Raw genomic sequence first — 21,630 nt, 5'->3', positions numbered from 1 at the left:
TCACAGTGAAGTTCTCATGACCAGAACTGCCTCAAAGCTATTAGTTTAGCAGTTTCCGGAAGGATCCTTTTTGTACAAGGATGTTTGCGCAGTTCAGTTTGTTTCGACATAAGAGCTAGTCTCAATTGCACAGGAAGTCTTTGGTCACAGTTGCTGAAATCGGAAACAGTTTCAACAGAAGAGTTAAACCTGGCATGCTATACTAGCTAGGACTTGACATCATACAGTGTTTTTGGAGGAGTTTTAAAGGATTTCCTGAACATCTCATCTGAAGGAAGAAGTCACAAGTGGATTCTGGAGGTGAGTACATAAAGTATTATGGTTGTTGGAGGAAGGCGTATGTCATGTCGGGTTAATTTGCATTGGAATTTCTTCAAAAGGTTAGGTATTACACTAATGACTACAATTCTTTAAACACATTTGTGATGACATGGTTTCAGCAATGAAAACACCAGCATCTACATTTACTGATGTCTGCAAATCTCCACCTTTTTAAAATGGACATTTGAATTGTGAGTAGTCAGTTTGATCTGCATTTTTAAAATGTTTTCTGATTAGTGTAATGTGTAACCTCAAACCAGATCCTGGGCATTAAGCCGGAGCAGTTGAAAGTCGTGAGGCAATGCGGATGTCTAGAGAGACTGTTCTGTGTGACACACTCTGGGGTGTTGTTGACACTGGAAACAGGAAATTATTCATCATACAGTGTTTAAAATGGGGGGGGGGGGGGGGTAGTTGCAAACCTATTGTTTGCATAACTTACATGTAATTGAAAACCCCACTGTTTATTAGTTGGTGCATTTAATGTAAATGTGTATTCACCTTAGCTTTTGTGAATATCGTGTCTAATCTTGGCCTTGAGTTAAATTATTTTTCAGATAACATTTGTGCGTTTAGTTATGCATTAGTTACATAACTGGGACTGTCGGCTTAAACATCTTAGTGCCTAAACATGTGTGGTGCCTTCACAATAAGTAATTGTGTTGTGTAAAAGATGCAAAGAGCATATGGTAACTGGAAGCCTTTTTAATTCCAGCAAGGTTTAAGGATTAACAACCTACCGTCTGTGTGGTGATCTAGGAAGAACCATGTCTGACAAGAAATCAAGAAAAGTGAAAATGGGGTCATCACGAAGACGCCCTCGGAATCAAGATGAAAATGAGACTAAGAACGATGAGTCCGAAATGTCGTCAGGGCAAAGGAAAGGAGATGGGGCTGATTCGGTTTCATTAACCATACAAACAGACCTTTTCTCATCGAAAGGCTTATATTCAAAAACACCACAATTCATGGACGATGTTAATCCATCACTAAATGACCTCGCAGAGTCACAGCTGTCTCAACCTGGAAACCCATATCTTCTGCAATCACCTGACACCGCAGGGAAGAGGAAGAAAATGGGGTCTACTCGTAGGAATAAAGGCAACCGAGAAGAGACAGACTTTGGGGAGAAACATGACGAAACTGGAGACACCGAAACATCCTTAGAACTTCAGGCATCCGTTGTGGAATTTGAGTCCCACAGCAACACTGAAGGGCTCCTGGGACCAAACAAAATTGAAATGGACACTGAGAGCAGAAGTCAACGTGAGTTTTTGTTTGCTTCTAACACACCCGACCAATCAGATGACCGACGTAAAGAGGAAGTTGGTGAGGTTACTGAACCTAGTAGTGAAGCTGTGGCTAGTTATAGCAGTGAAATGCTTCAAGATACTCCTCGAACCGACTCACTCCCCCATCTGTCTCTTGACCTTGCATTGCAAGCTGTTCAAGGATTCACTGCTGAACCCAAAGCAGAGGACTGGAAGAAACAGGAAGAGGGGAGGCAGGAACGTGAGCATGCTGAGGCGGAGCCCTCCACATTAAACAGCTCTAGGCATTCATCAGATCAATTCCTTGAGTCAGATGCTTCAACCATCACAGAAGATTTTGAGTCATTCAATAACACAATAGTCCTCCAAAGTGGAGAAGGTGAAGAGGAACTTCAACCTGCTCTAAATGAGTCCAAAGTCCAAGATGATATTAACTCTATTGGACCAGGCAATCAGGAAGCATTGCACCAAAGAGATGAAGCAGAGGACTTTGTTGATCTGATAGTTGAAGAAAATATAGTACTGGCATATAGACCTCATTTTAGACAACTAGACAATGTAGAAAGCTATCAACCTGAGCGACGTGAGGATATTATCTCCTTTTTAAAATCAACCCCCTCAGACAGCTTTTTGGGTCATGACGAACGTGCTCACACAGGATCCAACTTTCCAGGGAGAAGAAAGATGGGTTCCTCTCGCAGGGTGGAAGAACATGGAGAGAGTAAGATACGTAAATATCGGTATCTTTATGGTGAGGGTGAAGAGGTCATCATGGGAAAAGAACAAGTGTGTGGCATCGAAGAGACTGAGTGTGAAATGTCTATGGAGCCTAAAGGCAGTGCCAGTGGAGACGAGAAGGAAGGCGAGCAGATGGGAAAGGAGAATTTCCAAACAGAGGAAGACACAGAAAACATAGAAGAGATAGGAGAGCAGTTAGAGTGGGACATGGGAACAGTGGAAGGATTCGGTGTTAAAACATTGGAAAAGTCTCTGATGTTATTGGAACCGGAGCATAGAGCAGATGATGAGAAAGGAGAGGATGTTCTGATTGAACCAACCCCTTTTGACCATGTCATCTATTCATTTGGTATTGAGGATCAATTGTATAACAAAGACAACAGAGCCACTGTATTTATAGAAACTGGCAATATAGAAACTGAGAGCAACAGTGAAGCAAGCATGGCCCACATAGTTGACCCATTGTTCCAGTCCAACACTGAAGACCTCCAATCAGGAGACCCTTTTCTCAGCGAGGAGGAAGTTGGTGATTATACGTTGCTTGGGAATGATTCTGAAGTGAGTGACAGCAGCCAAGTAGTATATAATCATGCTCTTACAATAGATTCAGATGTCATCTTGAGCACTGAGCCCAATATCTCTCCTAGTCAACTCATCCATACTCCATGTGTGGAAATCACTAACCCCTTTCTCATTCTCAACCCACTATTACTGCAGAGTATTCAGGGGAATGAGGAGGATGCAAACACTGACTCCAATACCACAAACGGACTGGACACATCAGTCATTTTACTCAGCGAGGGGGAAGTTAGTGATCACGTGCTGCTTGTAAATGAAGTGGGTGTTGGCAGCCAAGTGACGTATGATGGAGCAACTCTCACAACAGAGCCCTGCCAAACAGATGAGCCTTTGAGCACTGATCCTAATATCTCTGCTAGTCAACTCGTCCAAGCTTCATACTCGGATGAAAGCACCAACTCCTTTCTCAAACCACCCTTACTGCAGAGGGTTCAGGACCAAGGTGATAATGCAGCAAACACAGACTCCAATCAGAGTTCCTCTCCAAGCAGGAGGAGAAAGATGGGGTCGACTCGCAGGCATCCTGCACAAAGAGAAGAGGGCACAGAGGAAAAACAAGAAGAAATAAAAAAAGCTGAGGTGTTAGAAGACAAGGGAGAGGACATGGAGTTTGAAATGTTGATGAAATCAAAGGATGGGGCTGGTAAAGAGAAGAACGAAGGAGACAAAACAGATGAGAATGTCCTGACTGACCTCAGCTGTTCTGTCAGTACTTTAAATCAAAAGGGAAGAATGGATGGTAACGAAATAGAAAGTAAGAGACAGTCAATCATAAATGATGAGTCCATGGCAACACAACTCATTCTTCAAAGTGAATCCGAGTTGACTGATAGTAGCCAAACTCTTCACAACCCTGATTTTCCCACTGTAGAGTCCTACCCGTCCAATGACACACTGAACTCAAATCCTTATGTCTCTGGTTTGCAACACGAAGAAACATCATTGGAGGTAACACTCTGTGAATCAAGAGAAAGCACCGACTCCCCTCCAGATCCCCCCTCACTGCAGAGTTCTCTTGGTCCGAAAGAAACGGCAGGCGCCCCACGGAGGAAAAGGAAGATGGGTTCCACTCGCAGGACTCCTCAAGATAGACAAGGGGAGGAGAGAACAGAGGGAAAGGAGGATGAGAAAGAAAAAGACACAGAGGTTCTAGAAGATGTAGGCGCGGTCATGATAGCAGTAGAAATTGAGTCTAGCATAGAAAAGCTTGAGGAAATTCTAGGAACGGTGACAGTGGAGCAGGTGACAGAGACCATAGTAGTAGAAGGGGAATCTGCCTTAGAAAAGTCTGAGCTTGTAGAACTTAAAGTTAGAGAGGCGGAGGAGGTAGAAGTGAAAATAGCCGCTGAGAGCGAAAGCAACCAAACTCCCTGTGGTTTAGCAGCCCAAGAGTCAGGTGATATGGTTTGTATAGATTCTCATCGACTCACCCAAACTGCTTACATGGAACAACGTCTTTCAACACCAAGCCCCAGTCTTCCTTCGAAATTATCTCTCTCTCTGAGTTCCCAATCTCACAAGGATGTTAATCAATCCAAAGCTACAGGGAAGAGAAGAAAGATGGGCTCTACCCGTCGGACACCAGGTGGACTCCACTCAGAGGAAGAAAAGCAGGAGACAGGAGAAAAGGTAACAGGGGAAGAGGTTAGAGAGGAAGCCATTGGAGATCCGGACGTCAATGTTATCTCGGAAAGATTTCAAGAGGAGTGCAGGGCTAAAGCTGTCAGTCTGGAGGACCAACAGGAGAGGAAGAGCACAGAGAAGGGGACAATATTCATAGAGGTACTGTGGCATTCCTTACAAATGATTCTCATAGCATTCTTGAAAAATTTTATAATAAAGAAAAGAGAATTGTCACAACTAGGAATTTGATGCGTTTATTGGTATGCTCATTGGATTTATTTTTTAACCTGGTTAAGAACAAATTCTTATTTACAATGACGGCCTATAGTGGGTTAACTGCCTGGTTCAGGGGCAGAATGACAGATTTTTACCTTGTCCGCTCGGGGATTCTATCCAGCAACGTTTCGGTTGCTAATATGTTTTTTTATATATACTAGGAAATTGTTCATAGGCTGTAAGTCTGACCTCGGCACTAACCTTTCAAAATACAGTGCCTTCAGAAAGCATTCATACCCCTTGACTTTTTCCACATGTTGTTAAAGCCTGAATTAAAAATTGATTAAATAGGTATTTTTTTCCTCCCCCATCTACAGGCTAGACCCCATAATGACAAAGTGAAAACATGTTTTAGGATTTTGGGGGGGGAAAAAATGAAAATGAAATACAGAAATATCTAATTTACATAAGTATTCACACCCCTGAGTCAATACATTTTAGAATCACCTTTGGCAATGATTACAGCTGTGATTCTTTCTGGTTACTGACCAGACCGCTCGCAGGACTTGCAGCACGTCAAGCCTCACAAATAGAACCAAGTTCTATATTAGCGCCTGGCTACGAAGACGCGCGTGAGCAGTGTGGTGATTGAATAACATATGTGTACATTTATATTGCAGCGCACACGTTGCAAAATAAATGTACACATACTTGTTATTCAATCACCGCACCCACACTGCTTGCGCGTGTCTGCGTAGCCAGGCGCTAATATAGAACTTGGTTCTATTTGCGAGGCTTGACGTGCTGAAAGTCCTGCCTCTCCCATCTCCTCATTGATTTTTAGGAGCATTTACCCACCTGGGTGATTGAAATATGAACTGAGGTCCACAGGCCAGTTGGTGGTGGTAATGCACCTTAAAGTTGGTCGCCAACCATCATATAAAGTCCACTGAAATGTGTCTTCCACATTTAACCCAACCCCTCTGAAGAAGCCTAAAGGAGGAGAGATTACTAGAAACGAACTCTGCTTACCATTTTATCTGTAGAATAATTGTCGGAATAGAGAACCTTTTGCATTTCAGGTAAAATAACAACCCAATGTTTATCCCAGGACAAATTAGCTAGCAACTAGCTAGCTAAATTGCAATAAATGTTTAATGCTTTTTGACCGGTCCCCAAATTAATATAGTTGGTTCAGAGTTCGTTTTGATATTTCAACCTGCGTGTCCTGAACGCGTTTGGTGTGGGTGGACAAATCAACATGTGCGCGATGGCACACGCAGACGTTCTGGTCAGCATGAGCTTTGCACACCTGGATTGTACAATATTTGCACATTATTCTTTTTAAAATTCTTCATGCTCTGTCAAGTTGGTTGTTGATCATTGCAAGACAGCCATTTTCAAGTCTTGCCATTAGATTTTCAAGCCAATTTAAGTCAACTTTAACTACGCCACTCAGTAACATTTCAATGTCGTCTCGGTAAGAAACTCCAGTGTATGTTTGGCCTTGTGTTTTAGGTTATTGTCCGGCTGAAAAGTGAATTTGTCTCCCAGTGTCTGTTGGAAAGCAGACTGAACCAGGTTTTCCCTCTAGGATTTTGCTTGTGCTTAGCTCTATTCCATTTCTTTTTATCCTAAAAAAAACCCTCCTTAGTCCTTGCCGATGACAAGTATACCCATAACATGATGCAACCACCACCATGCTTGAAAATATGAAGAGTAGTAGTCAGTGATGTTGTGTTCGATTTGTCCCAAACATTCCGCTTTGTATTCAGGACATAAAGAAATTATTTTATCACAGTTTTACTTTAGTGCCTTATTGGAATATTTTTTATTATGTACAGCCTTCCTTCTTTTCACTGTCATTTAGGTTAGTATTGTGCAGTAACTACTATGTCGACCTTCGCCTCTCCTGAGTCCGTACGGGGTTCGCAGCGATGGGACAAGAAAAATGCTTTCCATAACATAGGGGTTGAATAGTTAAAGATTCAAGACACTTCAGCTTTTCATTTTTTATTAATCAGTGAACATTTCTATGTAAAAAAAAAACATAATTCCACTTTCACATTATGGAGTATTGTGTGTAAGCCAGTGACACAATAGCACAGGATGTGGAAGAAACCGGAAGAGAGGAGGCAGTAAAATGAGCATGCTGAGTCCTTCACATTTCCCAGCTCTGGGTATTTGTCAGATCAATTCTTTGAGTCAGATGCTTCAACCATCACAGAGGATTTTGAGTCATTCAATAACACAATAGTCCTCCAAGGTGAAGAGAAACTTCAACCTGCTCTATTTTAGATTCAGGGTGTAACACAAAGTCTGGAAAAAGTTGAGGGCTGCGAATACTTTCTGAAGGCACGTATGTTAAACGTCTAATTTGTTGCATTTAAATGTTTTACGAACTGTGTGTACCAGAGAGTATGTAGGATATTGAACACACAACAGTATCACCCATTTCATGTTGAAGAGATTAGCATATCCTTGTATTTCTGAGAGATAACGTTTTCTATTTGTCTAAGGTTGTTCCCTCAAGCACTGCTTTGAGTGGAGGGGGGTCTGAACAAGTGGCTGCAGCTCCACTGCCAGGCCATGGGAATAAAAGAGGTCAAGAAAAGGCAGAGCGTGTGGAGAAGAGCCCGGTCACCAGAGAGAAGAAGAAACAGCCATCTGGTAAGAATTGAATGGCAGCAGTGAGGGGGTACACAGGGTTATAAGGTTAGTCTTGAGTACGTGAATTGACCTGGTATTCATTTGCTGGAGATGCATTGATGAGGCGCTTTGCTCCACTTGACTTTGAGTGAGAGAAGTGATCGTGACTGTAATAGACCAGTCTCTCTGATCCCCCGCCTCCAGGTACCTTAGGAAGCAATGGCTCTAGATCAAACCCCTACAACGTGGTGATGGTTGGAAACAGCAGTGTGGGCAAAACCTCCTTCATGAAGCGCTTCCAAAGTGGCGAGTTCTGTATGGACCACTATGCTACCATTGGTGAGTATCATTATCCTATTTGTATGTTTGGCACCATGCCCTTCCAGATCGTGTGAAGAAACAAAAACCCTGGTACAATGTTACTGTGCTGCTCATTCATGTCTGGTTTCATGTTTGTTTGTATCTGTTCTGAGCAGGTATTGATACCTGTATACAGCCTGTGACAGTGGATGGCAGCCCAGTGACTTTACAGTTATGGGATACTGCAGGTCAAGAAAGGTGACTCTCTTAGCCCTAAGTTCATCAGTTGGTCATTGTACATCATGCATCGATACAGAATCTGTTCCTCTGTTCTTATTTGAACCCATCATGTGTGTGTTTTATTTGTCAGTATATAATTACATTCATATTAGGCTGTTGTAACATCTTATTATTTACTGTCTTCCCCAGGTATCACAGTATCACCAGGCAGGTGTTCCACAGAGCCCAGGGTCTAGTGCTGATGTATGACATCACTTCCTCTCAGAGCTTCTGTGACATCCGCTACTGGGTCAACTGCGTTCAGGTAGGGGGCATTTAAATCATGCGTTTCATTTTATAACCAAAGAACAACTATGTAACAACACAAACAATTGTTTGCAGGATTCACTGTTTTTCCATTGGTATCTATTGTACTGTCATTAACTTTGTAATTTGTAGGAGGGGGCCCCAGATGACGTCATTGTTATACTCCTTGGGAACAAGGCCGATTGTGCTAATCTAGAACGAGAGGTTCAGACTCATGAAGGGGAAAACCTGGCAACGGTATGTTACTGTAACTTGAACAGCCAGAATTTGGGCAACTGGGCTGTAGGATTAACATGTGGTAAGGAATGTGTTCTAAATGGGTATTTTACAGTTTTGTAGCTGGTGCTGAAATTGAGGTGTGTACCAAAGCAGGATTTAAATAAATCATCATAAGTACAATACTATTATTGATGTCACTCTTACAGGGGTACGGCATGCTCTTTATGGAGTGTAGTGCTGCCACTGGTGACAATGTGACTCTGTCTATGGAAACGCTGGCAAGGTAAGACATGCAGACTGGTCTTTAATGTAGAAGCTGTTGTTGGTATGTGTAGTGTGGATTTGGCTGTTGTCTCTTTTGCGTGTTGTCATCTTCTGCTTGTGGGAAATGACTCTCTGTGAATAGTCAAGCATTGATTTGGTGTGCGTTGCTTCAAGGACGCTAAAGCAGTTGGGGGAGGAGACACGACAAGAAGAGGGAAGCTTGGTGTTGCAGAAAGAACCCCCGAAGAAGAAATCAGGCTGCTGCTGATCAAGGTGGAGAAGACTGTGAGATGTACCAATCTGTAGCACAGTCGCACGCACACACGCGCACACACACATTTGTGCCTCATACGCCCTTGTGATTGTATTTTATTTCTAAATGTAATATATCAAATGCGTTGAACAAATCATGTAGTAATAGTGATGTGACACTTGAAATGATCCTCCCTTTGGTACTTCCTTTAATTACTGTTTATGGCGGGGAAAACTTAAAATCTTTGAGGTATACGTTCATACCAACACTATTCATTTATGTTAGATACTTATATATTATAATTGTAGGGTTTCTATTTGCATGAAAAATATCAAGCTATGCAGCTTATAAATGCCTAATAAATTCATAATACATTCAACTGCCTCCGTAGTTAGTCATATTGACAGAAAATATTACTATTGAACTATTACTGTGAGTTCCAGGAGCTGCCACACTCTTCTGATCCGTTCCGATCTTATTGATAGCTGCTGTTACATCACAGTATCACATTGTATCTCATCACTATATAGACTAGAAGACAGAGACGTTCAGAGTGTGATTTCATCGATTGTCATTTGTTGCCTTGTCCGTCCTGTGGGTTCCAGAGCCACATTAGGACCAGTACCATCAGGCTGAGGAACACAGCAAACACAATGAAGAAGACCTCTGCTGCCCACTGGCTGCGCTGCACACCTGTCACCACCAGGGGGAGCTCTGAGGGGATCATGTTGGTCAGGTTCAACATGTAGCCCAGCGTCCAGCCAATGTCTGTGTCTGCCACCTGATAGACACAGATGATGTGTATATATAAACATATACTGTATCACAAGAGGTTGGTGACACCTTCATTGGGGAGGACGGGCTCGTGGTAATGGCTGGGGTGGAATGGTATTGATGCCATTCTATTTACTCCGTTCCAGCCATTTATTTTGAGCCGTCCTCCCCTCAGCAGCCTCTACTGTCCTGTGTGTATGTATATGATAGACACACAGCTTCATTAGGGCAGCACATCTATTAATATTGACTGCCGCACAAGAATATTGAGTATTCTGTGGTGTAACTTCATTCATTTTGTGTCCTGAAGTTAAATCTTTCAATAGGATTGTTGACGTTTTTACATATGCTGTATAGTTGAACACACCTGTCTCTGGAAGTATATGTTTCCCCAGGTCTGGTTGAACTTGTAGCCGTCTAGTAGTACTGTCATTATGTAGTTGGCTGAGGCACAGTAATCACGAAGGTACTTGTCTTTTACAGCATACTCTTTCTTGAGCTGCCAAAAAAGGTATTAAGCAGGTTGCAGCAATATTGGGAATTAGATCATTACGAGGTAAAGTGTGTAGGCTACTGTGGATTGATGTCTGTGCTAAAAAGAATGACATGTTATGTATGCTCATACTCAATGTTCATTCTCAATCACCTGCTTAGCATGTGGTTGAGTATGATTCGATGAGTCTGTGTACTGGTATACAGTTTTAAGGAAGTGTACTGGCAATGGGAAAGGTCAGCAGAGGTCTCTATATCTCACCGAGTTCCAGGTCCTTTTGCAGAAAGTGTTTATAGTGGTGGTAGCCTGAGACAGAGAGGACTGAGGAGCCAGACCAAGGAAGTCAAAGGTGTAATAGTATGCTGAGAAAGCCTGGGGAAAGGAAACAGAATGATGGTGACGATACACACTGAGTGTACAAAACATTAGGAACACCTTCCTAATAATGAGTTGCACCCCCTTTTGCCCTCAGAACAGCGTCAGTTCGTCAGGGCATGGACTCGACAAGGTGTCGAAGGCATTCCACAGCGCTCCAATGGCTCCCACAGTTGTCAAGTTGGCTGGATGTCCTTTGGGTGATAGACTATTCTTGATACACTCGGTAAACAACCCAGCAGGGTTACAGTTCTTGACACAGTCAAACCGGTGCGCCTGGTACGTACTAGCATACCCCTTTTTAAAGGCACTTAAATATTATTTGTGTTGTCTATTCACCCTCTGAATGGCACACATACACAATTGTCTTAAATCCTTCTTTAAGCTGTCTCTTCCCCTTCATCTGCATTGATTTGAAGTGGATTTAACAAGTGACATCAATAAGGGATCATAGCTTTCACCTGGATTCACCTGGTCTGTCATGGAAAGTGCAGGCATTCCTAATATTTTGTACACTGTATATACTGTTTGACATCTTTCAAATACTTGGAGGGTTCGATTGAGCCTGCCTGGAGTGCCAGTTGTGTGGGGTTTGCATAGATATGGGATGAATACTCACAAAGAAGTTTCCACTGACAGGGGGCTGGTAGACCCCGTTGAAGCCACAGTCAGGGGCCAGGGAGCAGGCATCCAGGTTCGTGATGTTCTTTATCTGGTTGAGACACTGAAGTGGCTCACTGGTCCCTGTGAAGGTGACCACTGAGGCTGGGTCAAAGGTCACGGGTCTGGCCACGCAGGGGGAGTCATAGAGGTCACCCAGAGTCAGGGTTAGGTTGTCACCCAAGTGGTAGCAGGGGTGCTTGACTGGGCGGGTAGACCCACTCATCTGGTAGAGGAGGAAGTTTGCTTGATTCGTACAAGAACTTACCTAAGGCAGCCATGAAATGCTTCTGACTCAACTGAGACAGTCAGTCAAACTGCTTTAGGGCAATTCTTCACTGAATTGGCCGAAATAAATGCATTATCTGTCTTAAAGAAGGCCTGGGTAAGGCCGAAATGTCACATACTGTATATCCCAACTTTAATTAATAATTATTATTAAATTATTTTGGATCCATATTTCAAAGGTATGCCAAACATCCTTTTCCCAAATTACCTTTCTTTGGATTTCATTTCAGGAAGATCCAAAACATCATATCTTTGTTTGTTCATTATCTTTCTTTAGAACACTACCACCTGTTTGCTTTTTCTTCCTGAAAACTGGTTTTATACAATATCTACATGTATGGGGAGTTTATCTGGTATTAGTACCAGCATTTCGCTACACTTGCAATAACATCTGCTAAACATGTGTATGTGAACAATAAAATGTGATTTGATTTACCTGAAACCATTCTGCAATTTATTCAAGTTTCATCGAACTGGTGACCAGACGGCTACTTACCTTGAGAAGATGAACCTGTAGCTGCCTCATGGTCTGCTCCTTGCCATAGCACAGGTAGCTGTGTGTGTACACCTCATATTGGTAACCATAGAGCTTGGGTCCCAGGGCGGAGGCAGGGTCCCGTACAGGCTGGCTGGGAGTAAAGGCTATCTGGGTGGAAGAGCCTCCCATATCCAGGGCACCCCAGATCTTCCTTCCTTTAGGACGCACCCATCCTCCCTCAAAGCCGTGCTGCTTAGGAGAAGTACAAATACTGTGTGTTAGCAATAGTTTTAAACTGCAGACCTGCAATTCACCAATATAACAGGTTATTACAGTGGTAACTCCTACTGTATATACACAAACATCTGTTAATTTTTCCTAAACAAGCTTGATAACATTGTCTGAGGAGACAGAGCCTCTGTAGTTGGAATACGTCAGTCAAGGTTAACACTTTGACTCAACCTCATAGATGGAGAAGCCGCTGCCCAAGGAATGGTTTGGGGGTCAACATTGCAGACAGAAATGCCATGAATAGAAATTACATGATTCCTTAGAATCAAAGGCATGTTTTTGTTCTACATAATTTCTTTCTGTACGTTAGCCAATGTCTGTCCTTCTGCTGAACGCTAACCACAATAACAATTTGCCACAATAATGGAATTTGCGGTTCGCCTTTAAAATAAGTCCTTAATTGAAATTGTAGGCTAGAATAACGCTAAACAAAGTTGGAATGTTACATCATTTTAAATTAAATACAATAATTAATTAGTTTGTCAACAAACTGTTGAAACCACACTGTGGCTGTATTGGGGTGGGGTTTTGTACTGTGTATTTAAATACTGTATTCTCAACATCTCATTCTAATATTTCTACCACTATTGCATTTTTGCTGCACTGTTTATACACAATGCATATTTATTTATGTACTGGATTCTTGACATAGCTCACTCTATATCTACAATATGAATGAGTACAATGCCCTCATATCCAATGTTTCAGTACCACTCCCTCAGAATCATATAAACTCAGCAAAAAAAGAAATGTCCTCTCACTGTCAAGTGTTTATTTTCAGCAAACTTAACATGTGTAAATATTTGTATGAACATAACACGATTCAACAACTGAGACATAAACTGAACAAGTTCCACAGACATGTGACTAACAGAAATGGAATCATGTGTCCCTGAACAAAGGGGGGTCAAAATCAAAAGTAACAGTCAGTATCTGGTGTGGCCACCAGCTGCATTAAGTACTGCAGTGCATCTCCTCCTCTTGGACTGCACCAGATTTGCCAGTTCTTGCTGTGAGATGTTACCCCCCTCTTCCACCAAGGCACCTGCAAATTCCCAGACATTTCTGGGGGGAATGGCCCTAGCCCTCACCCTCCGATCCAACAGGTCCCAGACGTGCTCAATGGGATTGAGACCCGGGCTCTTCGCTGGCCATGGCAGAACACTGACATTCCTGTCTTGCAGGAAATCACGCACAGAACGAGCAGTATGGCTGGTGGCATTGTCATGCTGGAGGGTCATGTCAGGATGAGCCTGCAGGAAGGGTACCACATGAGGGAGGAGGATTTCTTCCCTGTAACGCACAGCGTTGCCTGCAATGACAACAAGCTCCGTCCGATGATGCTGTAACACACCGCCCCCAGACCATGACGGACCCTCCACCTCCAAATCGATCCCACTCCAGAGTACAGGCCTCAGTGTAACGCTCATTCCTTCGACGATAAACGCAAATCCAACCATCACTCCTGGTGAGACAAAACCGCAACTCGTCTGTGAAGAGCACTTTTTGTCAGTCCTGTCTGGTCCAGCGACGGTGGATTTGTGCCCATAGGCGATGTTGTTGCCGGTGATGTCTGGTGAGGGCCTGCCTTACAACAGGCCTACAAGCCCTCAGTCCAGCCTCGCTAAGCCTATTGCGGACAGTCTGAGCACTGATGGAGGGATTGTGCGTTCCTGGTGTAACTCGGGCAGTTGTTGTTGCCATCCTGTACCTGTCCCGCAGGTGTGATGATCAGATGTACCGATCCTGTGCAGGTGTTGTTACACGTGGTCTGCCACAGCGAGGACGATCAGCTGTCCGTACTGTCTCCCTGTATCTCTGTCTTAGGCGTCTCACAGTACGGACATGGCAATTTATTGCCCTGGCCACATCTGCAGTCCTCATGCCTCCTTGCAGCATGCCTAAGGCACGTTCACGCAGATGAGCAGGGACCCCGGGCATCTTTCTTTTGGTGTTTTTCAGATTCAGTAGAAAGGCCTCTTTAGTGTCCTTAGTTTTCATAACTGTGACCTTAATTGCCTACCTTCTGTAAGCTGTTAGTGTCTTAACGACTGTTCCACAGGTGAATGTTCATTAATTGTTTATGGTTAATTGAACAAGCATGGGAAACAGTGTTTAAACCCTTTACAATGAAGATCTGTGAAGTGATTTGGATTTTTACGAATTATCTTTGAAAGACAGGGTCCTGAAAAAGGGACGTTTCTTTTTTTGCTGAGATTAGGTTGTCAGTTCAGTCGTCCTTTCTTCTGACTGAAGGAAACCTAATGATTGGCACTCCCCATCACACAGTGCTACAATGATGGGTTGTTTTACAGTATCTTGTTTAAATTCATCTGGTGTAGATGTACAGATTGCATTTGGATTGCTGTTACAGTGCTATTTGGCTTAATTGGATTAATTCCACCATTTCTTAATTCATTAAGTAAAAAGAAAGAAATTGTGTGTTTTTTTAGATAGGTATTACTGAACTGCTGGAGCTAGAAACACAAGCATTTCACTGCACCTGCAATAACATCTACAAATCTGTGTACCCGACCAGTAAACTTTGATTTGAGTTAGACTGCATAATTGCATTGGGGGCATACTTATATTCACTGTACAGTCTTACCCTGTTTCATGGGTGCACAATCCATAGGTATCAGGCTTCTCAGTGACACCCACTATGTAGAGTTTACACAAATATTAGCGTCTTAGCTCTTATTGCCCACAGCCGAACCCATCCCGTTCTGTGTGCCGCAACGAGGGGTACTTGCATAGATGGGCCTTTGTGTGTGTGTGTGTATGTGTGTAACCTATTCTCAGTGGTGGAAAAGTACGCAAATGTCATACCTTTAATAGAAAATGACTCAAGTGAAAGTCACCTAGTAAAATACTACTTGAGTAAAAGTCTAGAAGTATTTGGTTTTAAATTTACTTACGTATCAACAGTAAATTTAATTGCAAAAATACACTTAAAATACCCTCAATTTTTGCTTAAAGTGACATACCCAAATCTAACTGCCTGAATCTCAGGCCCTGAAGAAGCATATGCATATTCTTGGTGCCATTTGAAAGGAAACACTTTTAAGTTTGTGGTAATGTGAAGGGAATGTAGGAGAATGTAACACGAGATCTGGTAAAAGATAATGCAAAGAAGAAAAAAAAACATTATTTTGTACTTTTTTTGTACCTTCTTTGAAATGCAAGAGAAAGGCCATAATGTATTATTCCAGCCCAGGTGCAATTTAGATTTTGGCCACTAGATGGCAGCAGTGTATGTGCAAAGTTTGTGCCTAATTTGTTTAACTTTTCATGTTCAAAATTGTGCGCTCTCAAGTAATAGCATGGTATTATTTAACTGTAATAGCTACCTTAAATTGGACAGTGCAGTTACATTCTTGTTAATATAAGCTTTCTGCCAATATCAGATATGTCTATGTCCTGGGAAATGTTCTTGTTACTTGCAACCTCATGCTAATCGCATTAGCCTACGTTAGCTCAACCGTCCCATGGAAGGGACACCAATCCCGAAGAAGTTTTAAGTATCAAAAGTACAAGTATAAATCATTTCAAATTGCTTATATTAAGCAAACCAGACGTCACAATTTTCTTGTTTTTTTTCATTTGCGGATAGCCAGGGGCACACAACATAATTTACAAACGAAGCATTTATGTTTAGTGAGTCCTCCAGATCTGAGGCAGTAGGGATGACCAGGGATGTTCTCTTGATAAGCGCATGAATTGGGCCATTTTCCTGTCCTGCTAAGCTTTCAAAATGTTACGGGTGTCAGGGAAAATGTATGGAGTAAAAAGTGCATTATTTTAATTGGGAATGTAGTAAAGTGAAAGTTTTCAAAAATATAAATAGTAAAGTACAGATAATCCAAAAAACAACTAAGTAGAACTTTCAAGTATTTTTATTTAAGTACTTTACACCACTGCCTATTCTATAGGCCCTATACACACCTTGATGAAGCCCTCTTGTAGATAGTTGGTGGTGATCCATCCGTAAGCCCCTTCCTCCATCCCAGAGAGAATCCGTGCCCCCCGAAAGTCAAAGGGATACCCCTGGATCACCTTGGTTACCTGCTCCAAAACCTGATCAGACTGGGGTTGATTCTGTAGCCTGAGGAGAGGACAATATTCAGTCACTCTTGCTGGACACTGGAAGTCAATTTCAGAAATGCTTCTTTGTTATAAAAAAACACGTTTTGCAGCCTGAAAGAGCACACAGTACCCAGTCATACTGTACATGAGGTTAAATAGTCACCACATAGATAAGTGGGATGTTTTCCTCAACCTGGTCTCAGAGCATTTCATATTATTCTGTACGTAAATCCAAGACACACTATTTAGTACCATATGTTAAGCTTCGGGGTGGTTGGTCGGGGTGGTTGGTCGGGGTGGTGGATGGGTGGGTGTATAACTTGAACATCTACCAACCCTGGATAGCAATCCAAATGTTGCGAATTCAAATCTCATCAGACAACTTTAGCATTTTTTAGCAACATTTCAACTACTTAATACTTTTTAGCTAATTTGCGACTATTTAGCATGTTAGCTAACACTTCTCCTAACCCTAACATTAACCATTTTAGCTAACCCTTCACCTAACCCTAACCATTTTAGCTAACCCTTCACCTAACCCTAACCTTTACCCTTTTAGCTAACCCTTCCCCTAACTCTAAACTTAAACCGTTAACCTAACTCCTAAACATAACCCTAACCTTAACCCTAACCCCTAGCCTTGCAAACGTTAACCACCTAGCTAGAATTCGTAACATATATTATGTTTTGCAAATTCATAACGTATTGTAGGTTCTGCAAATTCGTAACATATGTTACCAATTACAATTTGTATTATATCATACAAATGGGTGATGGACATCCACAAATTAATACATACCATACGAAACGTAACATATCATACTAAATGGAGTGTTCTGGAATTACACACAGAATAATACGAAATGCTCTGAGACCAGGTTGTTTTACTAGAGTATTCATTCATAAAGTATGATTATTGGGATGTGGTAAATGGAAATTATTACATCTATCAAGATAAAACAGTGCAGTCTTGACTTACTGCAAGAGTCGCATGCCAGCGGTAGCACCAAGGTACACAGGAGTTTCCCTCAGCTGGTTGGCAGGGACGACTGCCAGTGCACTGTCCAGGCACTTCCTCAGACTGAGCCCTGCAGCAGGGGGGTCCTGGGCATAGCTAGAGATACCATTTCCTATGGAAGAGCAGGGGACAGGTGTGAGACACTAAAGGCATATACTGTATGTTTTGATATGACAACCATTACTGAGTGATAAATTATGATTTGTCTTGGCCTTGAGATCAAGCTGCCATCAAAATAGGTACATATAAGATGGCTGAGGGGCGTATTCTAACTTCTAAAGTACTGTTCCCCAGGCGCCGAAGACGTGGATGTCGATTATGGCAGCCCTCCGCACCTCTCTGATTCACATTTCAGTTGAATGCATTCAACTGACTAGGTATTTCCTTTCCCTTTCTAGGGGCGAATCCTAACTATTCTTCCATTGACATCAACTATTGTTGCCAAATTCTCTAGAAATCCCAGATGAGTAACTCCAGGTTGGCGGATCACTGGAATTGTGTAACACTAACGTCAATACATGACAAAGTGAAAATTTGAGTTTTGTGGAAGTTAGGATTTACCCCTAAGAATGAGTAAAATAATAGAGTAGTAGTAATGGTTGACAGACAGCCCTTGGCACTGACCATCAACATCACAGACCAGCATCTGTGACACCACCCCAGTGTTGTTTTCTTTGTTGCCAGGCCAACGGTACATGTAGAGAGAAGTGTGTGTGGATCCAGCGTCAAACACCATCCCATACTGAAGGACACAGACAGAGAAGTCAAATACCATTCCATATTGGGGAATCCTGTGTGTATGGGAGAGCCTGTGTGTTTGATACAGAGAGGGATACATAGAGGGAGAGAGCTAAACTATGATTAACATTGTCCTTACTGGGAGAATTGTTGTTTTTTTAAACATTTTTGAGTTCAGACCTTTAGTGATGATAGGAATTGTATTTGTACACTCCCCTTTTGGTGTTGAATACCGTCCCATATTGGTAGCTTTACAGGGGCCCTGTCGTATCCCATGAGGTACACTACCAATCTAGTACCAGCAAAACACCAGTCTCAACGTCAACAGTGAAGAGGTGACGACGGAATGCTGGCCTTCTATGCAGAGTTCCTCTGTCCAGTGTCTGTGTTCTTTTGTCCATCTTAATCTTTTCTTTTAATTGGCCAATCTGAGATATGGCTTTTTCTTTTCAACTCTGCCTAGAAGGCCAGCATCCCGGAGTCGCCTCTTCACTGTTGATGTTGAGACTGGTGTTATGCTGGTACCATTTAATGAAGCTGCCAGTTGAGGACTTGTGAGGCGTCTGTTTCTCAAACTAAACACTCTAATGTACTTGTCCTCTTGCTCAGTTGTGCACCAGGGCATCCCACTCTTTCTATTCTGGTTAGAGCCAGTTTGCGCTATTCAGTGAAGGGAGTAGTACACAGCGTTGTACGAGATCTTCAGTTTCTTGGCAATTTCTCGCATGGAATAGCCTTCATTTCTCAGCACAAGAATAGACTGACGAGTTTCAGAAGAAAGTTATATAATTCTGGCCATTTTGAGCCTGTAATCGAACCTACAAATGCTGATGCTCCAGATACTCAACTAGTCTAAAGAAGGCCAGTTTTATTGCTTCTATAATCAGCAAAACAGTTTTCAGCTGTGCTAGCATAATTGCAAAAGGGGTTTCTAATAATCAATTAGCCTTTTAAAACGATAAACTTGGATTAGCTAACACAACGTGCCATTGGAACACAGGAGTGATGGTTGCTATGTAGATATTCCATATAAAATCTGCCTTTTCCAGCTACAATAGTCTTTTATAACATTAACAATGTCTACACTGTATTTCTGATCAATTTGATGTTATTTTAATGGACAAAAAAATAAAAAAATTATTTCAAAGACATTTCTAAGTGACCCCAAACTTTTGAACGGTAGTGTATGTACTTTATAAAATAACATTGAAATCTGAGATATGATGAAAGCAATGTGGAATTGGGAGGGAAAATGTTGGAACGGAGTTCCCAAAGTTAAAGGATTTCGACATGTAAAACGTTTTTGTAAAAGCTTTTTAAGGTGAATTCCGGAATTTTACATGGGTGATTTCCCATAGTGATTCTCCCTCAGTTCTGCCCCTGATAAGGGTTGTCAAGTGAAGTAAATTACAGTAGTCACATCACAGAAAACAGTTGTAATTTCTCATCACCTGCATGCGATGGGGGAGATCCACTGAGTGGTGCTGAACTAATGTGAGGATTAGAGCGATGACGGCCATGCATCCCATCGCTACCACAGCCATTGCTGCCTGTTTCACCATTGACATCTTCATTCCAAATACACCTGTAAACCAACTCTTCCTGACACACGCACACACAACAAAGCAAATTACACGTTGGTGTTCTTTTTATTGCCACCAATGCAGAAGATAACATCCATTTCACCATTGACATCTTCGAACACACCTGTAAGCCTACTCTCCCTTACACACATACACACAGAGAGAGCCAATGTCACCCTAATAGACAATTTGTTTATTGCCAATCAACCTTTGATTATCAAAAACAAATTACACCGGAGTTGTTTCATGCCATCAATGTGAACATTGTAGAGTTCATGTATTTCTTCATTAATAGACAAGATGGATACATAGTGAATCCTAAAAGCATTCCTATCTAATCTTACGTATCTGCTTTGTCTTTTCTGATTCTCATCAGAGGGTCACGGACATATATGTTACCACAGGAATTGTGAGTTTATTTTCTTTATGCTACTTGTCTCCTCTGCCACTGTATCCTCTTCTTCAAGGGGTAAAGAAATGACAAAGCCTGCCGCACAATATCTCGTCTTAAAATGCTGTCTGCACATGCAAACCTCATATCACATAACAGTACAGTATTTGTCTTGGTTTACTGCATATTGCTTTTATAGATATAGATGTTAAAATGATGCCTTGCGTACTGAACAGATAATGCTGCCTTTAAAATAATCATGAAAGACAAATAGGAGCAGTGGCTGACTAGTAGTCAACCATTAACAGAGAAAATACTTGAACTCTATTATAACAAGCGATGACGATAGATGTTTTCCACTTAATCCTCCATGGTTCAACATGGTCAAAACAACTGGACTTACCGACAAGGACGTTTCTTTGTGATCTCTTCTCCCTGACCCCAAGGTCAAACTAGAACCATATGTGTTATCTTAGAAATGTTCTAATTTGATTAAATGTACAGTCTGGTAAGATCTTACACTGACCAGAGCATAGGCGTTCCACCTTTCTCTTGTGCTCTCACTCACACACTCTATCTCTCCCATTCACTTGCTCTCTCTCTCTCTCTCTCTCTCTCTCTCTCTCTCTCTCTCTCTCTCTCTCTCTCTCGGTCTCTGTTTCCGTCTCTCACCTCTCCTTAATAAACTCACATTCTCCCTCCTCCCAAGCTCTGATGTAAAGTTCAATTTGTCATCTTTATTCCTCACGTGGTAGGCTGAACTGTAATGTTAAAGCTCTCACAACTACTCACAAATGATATTACATTGATCATGTGGACCTTTGAAGGGTGTGATGTCTCATGTTTGGCCATTCAACACGTATTGAAATTACATTTGCATGCAAAGTTGCAAAGTTGGTTGGCCCTCTTAATACATTGCTATGTTTTCATTTATAAAGCCCATTTACAAAAGTCCCACTGTACCTGACATCATTACTAAACTGTAGACATACTGTATGAGTTACCACAACCGGTCACAGAGATAGCTAACTCTGGAAATTCCTTTGGTCTCTACTGAGTTAGGTACAGTAAATCAACTTTTACTTTCTTGCGCCTTATTTTTGGAACAATCTTCAACACTTTCTTAAAGTGTATGTTTTGGTGCCTCTAAGGGCAATTCAGAAAGCTGATTGAGGACCTTATTACGGATGACGGTATTTGTTTTCTATGACCGTGTTTTTCTTTCTGCTTGCATTTTGTATTGTGATTTCTGAATTGTATGTAATTGATGTAATTCAAGGCTGTAAAAGAGATCTTGGTCTCAGTATGACTCCCTGATGAAACAAAGGTTCAGTCAAATAAAATAAATACAGGGAAGGACAGTGGTTCCAAAAACGGTATCTTATCTTCACTATCCCACTGAAACCAGGCCCTACCCTCAGGATCACTACGTTCCTAAATAACTCAATAACTAAATTCAATTTGTAAGTTTATAAA

General features: G+C 41.9%; 2 protein-coding genes across 5 annotated transcripts; one reads left to right on the top strand and one right to left on the bottom strand.

The window, feature by feature from the left end:
• The first annotated feature begins 155 nt into the window (after positions 1–155).
• On the top strand, positions 156–10,998 carry LOC120062806. Of its 4 annotated transcripts, none has more exons than XM_039012889.1 (10): positions 156–300; positions 1,037–4,691; positions 7,268–7,418; positions 7,602–7,736; positions 7,874–7,955; positions 8,127–8,241; positions 8,376–8,480; positions 8,669–8,745; positions 8,901–8,999; positions 9,585–10,998. In XM_039012889.1, the coding sequence occupies exons 2-9, from the start codon at positions 1,089–1,091 to the stop codon at positions 8,992–8,994; spliced, it is 4,362 nt and encodes a 1,453-aa protein (XP_038868817.1). In that variant the 5' UTR covers positions 156–300; positions 1,037–1,088; the 3' UTR covers positions 8,995–8,999; positions 9,585–10,998. The 4 variants fall into 4 exon arrangements, 3 of the variants coding, with proteins under 3 accessions (XP_038868817.1, XP_038868824.1, XP_038868810.1); XM_039012896.1 differs by lacking the exon at positions 9,585–10,998 and having other exon boundaries at positions 1,037–2,888; positions 3,048–4,691; positions 8,901–9,358; XM_039012882.1 differs by lacking the exon at positions 9,585–10,998 and having other exon boundaries at positions 8,901–9,358.
• On the bottom strand, positions 6,787–20,714 carry LOC120062834 (ectonucleoside triphosphate diphosphohydrolase 8-like). The gene is made up of 10 exons (XM_039012909.1): positions 20,558–20,714; positions 19,632–19,782; positions 18,067–18,184; positions 17,404–17,554; positions 16,284–16,443; positions 12,066–12,296; positions 11,241–11,507; positions 10,508–10,618; positions 10,121–10,252; positions 6,787–9,760 (listed from the first exon to the last, which is right to left on the bottom strand). Exons 2-10 carry the CDS (start codon positions 19,752–19,754, stop codon positions 9,551–9,553), a joined length of 1,503 nt encoding a protein of 500 aa, XP_038868837.1. The 5' UTR covers positions 19,755–19,782; positions 20,558–20,714; the 3' UTR covers positions 6,787–9,550.
• Between the last annotated feature and the right edge of the window lie 916 nt (positions 20,715–21,630).

The sequence above is a fragment of the Salvelinus namaycush genome, chromosome 2 (genome assembly GCF_016432855.1).
Source record: "Salvelinus namaycush isolate Seneca chromosome 2, SaNama_1.0, whole genome shotgun sequence".
Classification (NCBI taxonomy): domain Eukaryota; kingdom Metazoa; phylum Chordata; class Actinopteri; order Salmoniformes; family Salmonidae; genus Salvelinus; species Salvelinus namaycush.
The sequence above is the reverse complement of the archived record's forward strand: the minus strand, read 5'-3'. Positions and strand labels throughout refer to the sequence as shown.

Excerpts from the sequence above, each read along its gene's own strand:
- LOC120062834 (XM_039012909.1), bottom strand. The coding sequence starts at position 19,754 with ATGAAGATGTCAATGGTGAAACAGGCAGCAATGGCTGTGGTAGCGATG. Across the intron at positions 18,185-19,631 it reads ATCTCCCCCATCGCATGCAG|TATGGGATGGTGTTTGACGC; the intron begins GTGATGAGAAAT and ends TGTGTCCTTCAG. Across the intron at positions 11,508-12,065 it reads TACAGGTTCATCTTCTCAAG|ATGAGTGGGTCTACCCGCCC; the intron begins GTAAGTAGCCGT and ends CTCCTCTACCAG.
- LOC120062806 (XM_039012889.1), top strand. The coding sequence starts at position 1,089 with ATGTCTGACAAGAAATCAAGAAAAGTGAAAATGGGGTCATCACGAAGA. Across the intron at positions 7,956-8,126 it reads GATACTGCAGGTCAAGAAAG|GTATCACAGTATCACCAGGC; the intron begins GTGACTCTCTTA and ends TGTCTTCCCCAG. Across the intron at positions 8,746-8,900 it reads TCTATGGAAACGCTGGCAAG|GACGCTAAAGCAGTTGGGGG; the intron begins GTAAGACATGCA and ends CGTTGCTTCAAG.